At 36.9% G+C, this 9114-nt stretch overlaps 1 protein-coding gene across 1 annotated transcript; it reads left to right on the forward strand.

The window, feature by feature from the left end:
* Positions 1 to 3230: 3230 nt before the first annotated feature.
* Positions 3231 to 8477, forward strand: LOC142230991 (uncharacterized). Its single transcript, XM_075301609.1, has one exon. The coding sequence runs from the start codon at positions 3231 to 3233 to the stop codon at positions 8475 to 8477; it is 5247 nt and encodes a 1748-aa protein (XP_075157724.1).
* Positions 8478 to 9114: the final 637 nt, after the last annotated feature.

The following is a 9114-nucleotide window of genomic DNA, read 5'->3' on the forward strand; positions in this document are numbered from 1 at the left end:
CCTGTCTGTCCGTATGTCTGTCTGTTGTAATCACGCTACAGCCTTCAATAATTGCGCTTTCGTCCTGAAATTTTTGGTATTGTCGCCATATAGACCGATCTTCCGATTTTTATTCTTTGGCTTCTATAAACTGTATTTATTACCCGATTTGCCTGAAATTGGAAATCTAGAGGTATTTTGGGACCCCAAATATGTGCGCCGAAATTGAGGTGTATCGGTAATTTTTTTGGTAAATATAACCCCCATATAGACCGATCTCTCGGTTTTACTTCTTGGGCGTCTAGAGACTATATTTTCTATCCGATTTGCTTGAAATTGAAAATCTACAGGTATTTTAAGATCCAAATTGCCGGAGATTAGAAATATAGACGTTTCTTAGGACCATAAAGAGGTGTGTCGAATATGGTCCGTATCGGTTCATGTTTTTGTATAGCCCCTATATAGACTGATCTCTCGATTTTACTTCTTGGGCTTCTAGAATTCGTAGTTTTCACCAATTCGTCTGAAAGTGGAATTCTAGGGGTATTTGAGGAACATTAGGAGGTGGTCAGTAATGGTCCGCGTTTTGGTATAGCCTGGGGGCTATACCTATATATACATTTTTGTGCAAATCGGGTAAAGACTACGATTTCTAGAAGCCCAAGGAGTTAAATCTGGAGATCGGTCTATGTGGAGGCTATACTAAAACATGGATCGACATACACCATATTCGACTGACCTATTTGTGGTCAGCCGGATTCCAGAAGTCCTAGAAATAAATTCGGGAGTTAGGTCTATATGGGTATAGACCTAACTCCCGAATTTATTTCTAGGACTTCTGGAATCCGGCTGACCACAAATAGGTCAGTCGAATATGGTGTATGTCGATCCATGTTTTAGTATAGCCTCCACATAGACCGATCTCCAGATTTAACTCCTTGGGCTTCTAGAAATCGTAGTCTTTACCCGATTTGCACAAAAATGTATATATACTTGAATTTTAGACATTCAAAAATCTATATCGCATTTATAGCATAGAATATGCTTCGGCCCTAGCGAACTCATCTGCGTATTTTTCTTGCTTTTACATGCTATAACATTTTATCTAATATGACAATATCCAAACCACATTAGAATCTCTTAAAGTCTTATTTTGGCTCAACACCAATGTGTTTCGAATATCGTCCAATTTTCCATTTGGATAAAAACCATTTGAGTAATTAAGTTGTAAACCCAATTAAAACCAAATTCCCAAATTGCACACAGTTCAACGAATGAACCACATACTCATGCTCATGCAAGAACTTTTAACGGACGATTACACCAAGTAATCCATGGAATGCATTTGAGTTTGTGTAATGAAAAATTGCATTCGAAGTGAATGAAACACTTAACGGAACGGATGTTTTCGGAGAAACATCTTCTTGGCCAAAAACCACTGAGTGACTAATATAAAAAATGCTGTATGCTGCTCACTCATTCCCACATTCTTAAGTCATACAATTAATTTATAGCATGCATTCCAACTGCCTGAAGTGAAACTTTCCATTCTTTTACTTTCTTTAATGTAAAGATAATTAAAATGGACGGACATGACGTTTTCATTCCAATCGTAAAAATTTTCAAAGAAATTTAATATTATGGAATGGTATTTTCTGTTTTTGTTTGTAACATCTATTAAAGGCATCATGGTTCAAATTCGATTATATGGGCTAAAAAAATTATTCTTTCCTCCCAAATGAAATTTTAGACAATAATAATAATAAATTCTAATAAACATGCAAAATGGGTCCATATTGATCCACAACTATATACATGTACCATATACAATGACGAAAAAGACTGTTCTTCATATGTTTCGTTGTAAAAATTATATGATTGGATCTTAAAGTTTTAGCACATTATTTCTAAGTGCAAACATATAATGTGCCTTAAACTAGTATACAATGTTTGACATTTATGTTATGTAATGTAATGATTTAATATTATCTTAAAACATATTAGATCATTACATTTACTTAAATATAATAGATTAGATAACAAAGGGAGAATAGTTAAAACAAGTATATATGACCATAAGTTGGGCCAGGCCGAATCTTATGTACTGTCATCCACAATCGAATTACTTGGTGTCTGGTCAGAGCTGCTGCAATAAACTTAACTCAATTTGAAATTTTTATCAGTGTATTAAAAAACCCAAATGTATTCGATAACCATAACATGAAATGTAATTTGAACTCTGCATCAATAATTTACCGCTTACGGTACTTCTTTTTTTACTTTGCACATTATCTTAGTTTCGCTATTATCTTTTGTTTGTAACTCAGAACCTGTTTGAGCATTAAAGTGAAAAGAAGCAAAACTAAACTCTCCGTGTTTTCATTTTAATCACACATTAAATTGGCGACCGTGACAGGACTTTTGCAGTCAAGTCCATATCAACTTATTTGGAGATAAATCTCTGAGTGTAATAAAACAAAAAGAATTTTATTTACTCAAAAATTTACAACTTCAACCGAAAAAATTCTATCGCTGTTGCTGCTAACTGCTGCTTTTCGTTATCGATTGAACCATCAGTGCCTATTGGAGATTCCTTCATTATCGCTGCTTTTGGTACTTGCTTGCATTGCTAACCGACCTCTCCGCTTTATTGGATTATAACAGTGCTGCTGTCGTCGCTGCTTTTATTAGAACTCATCTTAAGTCATCACTGAAGTTTACCCTGGAGTATTGCAATAGCACACAAACCAACAGACATAAATATTATCGTTCGTTTCTTGCATTCATTTTGTATCATCGTAAGTACATCCATCCATAATTTAATTTAATTATCGTCTTCATCACTTAATCATCGGCATTTGTCAATCTACACCCGATTCATCGTCCATTGTCGTTTTCACATAATACATCGTTCCATTTTCGATTCGTCCATTTTTGACAGCAATTGCTTTGCCTCATTTTTCGCCTCGCCAACTTGCCCCACAAAAGCAAATATTTGAGCTTTCTATTCTTCGATCTTCGCCGTATAGAGTTCTAACATCGAACACCATACATTTTCAAATCAACCAACTTTTAGAATTGTGTAGAGAATTCCCTTCTATAATTGTTGTTGTTTTAAAGCTGTTTATTGCATAGCTGCGTACTGAGAGCCGTAGACAACTCAATACAGTTTGAAAGTCGTATGTACTGTTCAATTATTTCGTCCACAAAATACAACAGTTTAAAAAACACTTGTTTACTTTATTAACAAGATGACTAATGAGGAATTGCAAATTGATGAGAGCGGAGCCAGTGGTTCCGATGCGAGTGCATTAAAGGCACAACGAACATCCATGAAACGTAATATTTCGAATCTAAAATCAAAAATTGAAAAAGATGGAGCTACTATTGATCCTACAATATTGGAATGTCGTTTACAAATACTAGAATCGTATTTTAGACAAATAAGTCATATACAAACACAGATTGAAAAGCTTAATACAAGCGACAATGGCAGAGGGGACATTGAGGAATTATATATTGGTGCCAAAACTACAATTTTGAAAAAGCTAAACCCTATACGTCGTTCAAGTGAATTCGAATCTAGTTTTTTGAATACAACTTCTCAGGGCATTTCTCACCACAATCGACTGCCACAATTAAAGTTACCTAAATTCGACGGAAAATATTCAGAATACTATCGGTTTATTAACACATTCAATACACTCGTAAATGATGATGGGAGCATTCCAATTATTGACAAGTTTAATTATTTGCTTAATTGTTTATCGGGTCAAGCACTTGCTGTTGTTGAACCATTCCAAGTGGTCGAAGAAAATTATAGTAGAGCACTAGAACGTTTAAAAGCAAGGTACGACAACAAGCCTCTGATATTCATAGAAACAATCAATAATTTGTTTACTATCGTACCCATGTCCAAACCTAACGCTGTAGGTCTGAGATCTATCGTAGATACTGTTGCTGCAATTCGTGGATCGTTATTGACACTAGGCCAGGAATCGGATATCGTAAATGCCATGTTAATACATATAGTACTATCGAAGATTGATACGGAATCAAAAACAGTTTACAACGAAAAGCAAGATTTCTCAAAATTACCTTCTTGGGACGATTGTTATTCAATTTTGAGTCGAAGATGCCAATTTTTAGAAAGTTGTAACTCCAACGTCCAGACAAATATTGATCGCGAGGCAAAAGGAAAGCAAAGAGACCGTCGCTCTGGCACTTCTTTAGTGGTGTCAAGTGCTCCCTGCGAATATTGTCAAGCTAAAGATCATTTTGTCGGAAGTTGCCCATCATTCTTAGCTTTGCCAGTATCCCGTCGATTTGACTTTGCTAAAAGCTCAGCCCTGTGTATAAACTGCCTTCGTAAGGGACACATAGTCGCTAAATGTCAATCAAAATCACGTTGTAAAAGTTGCAATTTTTCTCACCATTCCACTTTGCATAATCCATTTTCGCAACCAAATTCTGAAAACAAAACGACTTCGAATATAATTACACAGCGACATCTTTCGGCGAACTCCTCTCCTTTTCAAGCACCAGTTTTGGCACAAGAAGTAAAGTCAGGCCAACAACCCTCATCTTCCAAGACACACTCATCTTCATCGGTTCATTTCACAACACACTCTTCGCTCATAACCCGAGCCTTTCGTCGAAATATACTACCAACTGCAATAGTACTTATTAAAGATAAATTTGGCATATATCAGCCAGCACGAGCTCTCTTGGACTCTTGTTCAGAAATAAATCTGATAACTGAAGAATCAGTAAATCGTCTTCGTCTCTCTCGAACCAAAACAAATCAAGAAATATCTGGGGTTTCGGATATTCGAACTCAGTTGAAACACTTTGTGTCAACCACAATCAAATCACGCACATCGAACTTCGAATGGACGTCGGATTTTTTCGTTACTAAATCTATCTCATCGTTGCAACCATCTGAGCACATGAACATAAAGCATTGGAACATACCACAAGAAATTGAATTAGCTGACCCACAATTTTACTTACCACAACGCATCGATTTGTTAATAAGTGCAGATGTTTTCTTCGATCTGCTTCTAGATGGTAAAATATATCTTGGCGATGGACTTCCATACTTAGTTAACACGGCATTAGGTTGGGTGGTTGGTGGCAAAATCGATTTACAAAATCCCATTCGAACAAGAACATGCAACATAACAACTATGTATGATAGTCTGGACACCTTGCTTAAAGCCTTTTGGGAAGTGGAAGAATTCAAACAAAATGCTATACTACTAACGGATGAAGAAAAATTGTGTGAGGAATTTTTTGTTGAAAATTCTATCTTCGATGAAAGTGGTAGAGTAAAGGTACGATTACCATTTAAGCAAAATGTAGAGAAACTTGGTTCTTCGTTTGACATGGCATATCGGCGATTTCAATATTTAGAGAAACGTCTATCCAAAGATCCACTATTAAAGACCCAATATGTTGATTTTATGAACGAGTATTTAGAATTAGGACATATGTCTCTTGTACATAATTCCACTTTAGAGAACCCACATTATGTCATCCCACATCATCCCGTATTGCGTCCACAAAGTATTTCGACGAAACTTAGAGTCGTGTTTGATGCCTCAGCACGAACATCTTCGAACGTATCGCTCAATGAAACACTACAAGTGGGGCCAACTATACAACAAGATCTCGTAATAACACTTTTAGTATTTCGCATGTACAAGTATGCATTGTCAGCCGACATTTGCAAAATGTATCGCCAGTTCTTGGTTGATGAAAGAGATAGAAATTTTCAATTAATTTTGTGGAGGAAGAATTCTCATGAGCCTCTAAACCTTTACCAGCTTAACACCGTTACTTACGGCACATCGGCTGCACCTTTTCTCGCCGTGAGAAGCTTACATTTCATCGCTGACGCCTATAAGGATGAGTTTCCTATTGGAGCGAATGTATTAAAAAATTATCTATACGTGGATGATATCCTCACGGGGGCAGATGATATTTTTAGCTTATCGAAAAAGAAAGCTGAGACTATACAAATTTTAGAAAAGGCTGGTTTGAAACTATCGAAGTGGAATTCTAATTGTCCGGTACTCACTCATGGTAGCGAGGAAATACAATTAAAAATAAACGATAATCACATTGCTAAGGCTCTTGGAATGTCGTGGAAACCAAGAACAGATGTATTTTGTTTTAGATTTGAAATTCCACCAATCCAATGTCCAACAAAGCGGTCAGTGCTTTCTGCAATATCAAAAATTTTCGATGTCTTTGGTTTATTAGGTCCCATTATAGTATCGTGTAAAATACTAATTCAAGAAATGTGGAAAAAACAAATGGATTGGGATTCACCTCTGACTGAAACGCTGATGGAGCGATGGTTTCAAATACAAAATAGTCTGCCACATATAAACCAAATAGAAATACCTCGATACTTACACATCACAACACATTCTTCGTTTGATATACATGGATTCGCTGATGCATCCCAGTTAGCTTATGGATGCTGTTTGTATGTTCGAGTGCAAGAAAATAACACTTTTAAAACTCAACTTCTTATTGCCAAATCGAAAGTAGCACCGGTTAAACAACAGTCACTTCCGCGACTTGAGTTGATGGCTGCATTATTGCTGAGTAGAACTTGGGATAAAATAAAACATAAGTTTGACTACTATACTTATCGAATATATTTCTGGACCGATTCTAAAATTGTTTTAAATTGGCTTATGAATCATTCTTCGTCATACGTCTGCTTTGTCGCAAATCGCATTTCGGAGATACAAAACATAACTAATAAAATTCCCTGGAACCATGTTCCGTCAAAACAAAATGCCGCAGATATTATATCTCGTGGATGTCTCGCTAATGAATTAAATTCAACAGTGTGGTTCACTGGCCCTGATTTTTTGCAAAAACAAGAGAGTGAATGGCCCTCAATAAAAGATATTTCAGTTGAACTTCCTCATGAAGAGTTGAGAAAAATTTCGTTAAAAACTACAATCGTCATCGAATCTGAAATTCAAAAACTTATATGCCAACAATCTTCGTATATCAGAATTCTTCGAATCGTTGCCTATATTTTTCGTACTTTCTATCCATCATATAGACAGCCAACTATATCTGCCAATGAATTACAGCAAGCTTTTTGGAGGATTGTACATGACATTCAGAGAACATCCTACATAGACGAAATTAATTCGATTAGAGCGGGAAAGGATGTTCAGCCGCATTTGCAAAAGCTGTCACCTTTTATACAGGAAATGCAAAATTGGAAAACAACCATACCAGTTATCAGAGTTGGCGGTCGGTTAGCAAATGCAGCATTACCATATGACACCAAGTTTCCGGCACTTCTTCCAAACAATCATCGTTTCACAAATCTTTACGCTGAATATCTTCATAGAAAACATTTACATGCTGGCCCTAAGGCACTTTTGGGGATACTTCGTCAACATGTATGGGTTGTTAATGGTAGAGATTTAGTTCGAAAAGTAGTTCGTCGTTGCGTACATTGCTTCAAGTTCAAACCTCGACTGTTGCAGCAAGTTATGGGTAACCTTCCCTCCGATCGCTTTATGGCTCATCGCCCTTTTCTTGTCTCTGGTGTGGATTTTTGTGGCCCTTTCTACACGTCTTATCGTATAAGAGGAAAACCCCCTTATAAAACATACGTCGCCATATTTGTATGCTTTTCTTCAAAGGCAGTTCATATTGAACTTGTCTCCGACTTATCGACTAATACCTTCATTCTTTGTCTTAAAAGATTTATAGGTAGACGCGGCATACCACTTCGCTTATATTGTGACAACGCAACAAACTTCGTGGGCGCAAATGCTAAATTGAAGGAGTTTAAGCAGCGTTATTTTGATGACGACAACATAAAGTCAATCGAGAACTTCAGCGCTCTCACTGGATTCCAATTTTCCTTCATACCTCCTCGATCCCCACACTTTGGCGGATTGTGGGAATCCGCTGTTAAGTCCACAAAAACGCTATTGGTCAAAAACATGTCACAAGCCGGACTTACGTATGAAGAGCTGCAAACCGTCTTAATTGAGGTCGAAGCCATCTTAAATTCTCGACCACTGGCACCCCGTTCTGATGATCCCAATGATGGGGAAGCGATTTCACCAGCACATCTTTTAATTGGGTCGTCGTTGTTGGCGTTACCAGACGAAAATATCGGAGCTTGCCCAAATGTAAATTATCTGAAAAGATGGCAAATGGTCACTTATCTAAAGCAACAATTTTGGCAGCAATGGCTTCGTGATTATGTTTTGACTTTACAACAAAAGTCTAAATGGTACAAGACTTATGACAGCATCGAAGAAGGAAGACTTGTTATCGTTCATGAGGACAACATTCCCCCACAACATTGGCTTCTCGCTCGCATAGTTAAATCAATTCCTGGCCGTGATGGAAAAGTCAGAGTTGTCGACCTTAAAACCACAAAGGGTATTTTTCGAAGATCAATCCACAAGATAGCACCTCTACCCACAACCGAAGAGTATTGAAAGATGGCTTTCAATGGGGGCAGGATGTCTGGTCAGAGCTGCTGCAATAAACTTAACTCAATTTGAAATTTTTATCAGTGTATTAAAAAACCCAAATGTATTCGATAACCATAACATGAAATGTAATTTGAACTCTGCATCAATAATTTACCGCTTACGGTACTTCTTTTTTTACTTTGCACATTATCTTAGTTTCGCTATTATCTTTTGTTTGTAACTCAGAACCTGTTTGAGCATTAAAGTGAAAAGAAGCAAAACTAAACTCTCCGTGTTTTCATTTTAATCACACACTTGGGTTGTGGTATCTTTTCTAAATTGTGAGTTAGTCCACGCGTGGTATATATTAGACAAAAAGGCATGTAAGTCTACAAATAATTACGAATCGATATGGACTTTTGTACGGTACGTAGGGAGCCAGAATTGAAATATGGGGGTCGCTTATATGGGGGCTATATACAATTATGAACTTGATGTGGACCAATTTTTGTGTAGTTGGGGATCGATTTATCTGAAGGCTATATATAACTATAGAGCGATATGGACCTAGTTAGGCATGGTTGTTAAAGGCCATATACTAGCACCATGTACCAAATTTCAGCCCGATCAGATGAAATTTGCTTCTCTTAAAGGCTCCGCA

Source organism: Haematobia irritans, chromosome 3 (assembly GCF_050003625.1).
Source record: "Haematobia irritans isolate KBUSLIRL chromosome 3, ASM5000362v1, whole genome shotgun sequence".
NCBI classification, from domain to species: Eukaryota; Metazoa; Arthropoda; class Insecta; order Diptera; family Muscidae; genus Haematobia; species Haematobia irritans.

Excerpts from the sequence above, each read along its gene's own strand:
- LOC142230991 (XM_075301609.1), top strand. The coding sequence starts at position 3,231 with ATGACTAATGAGGAATTGCAAATTGATGAGAGCGGAGCCAGTGGTTCC.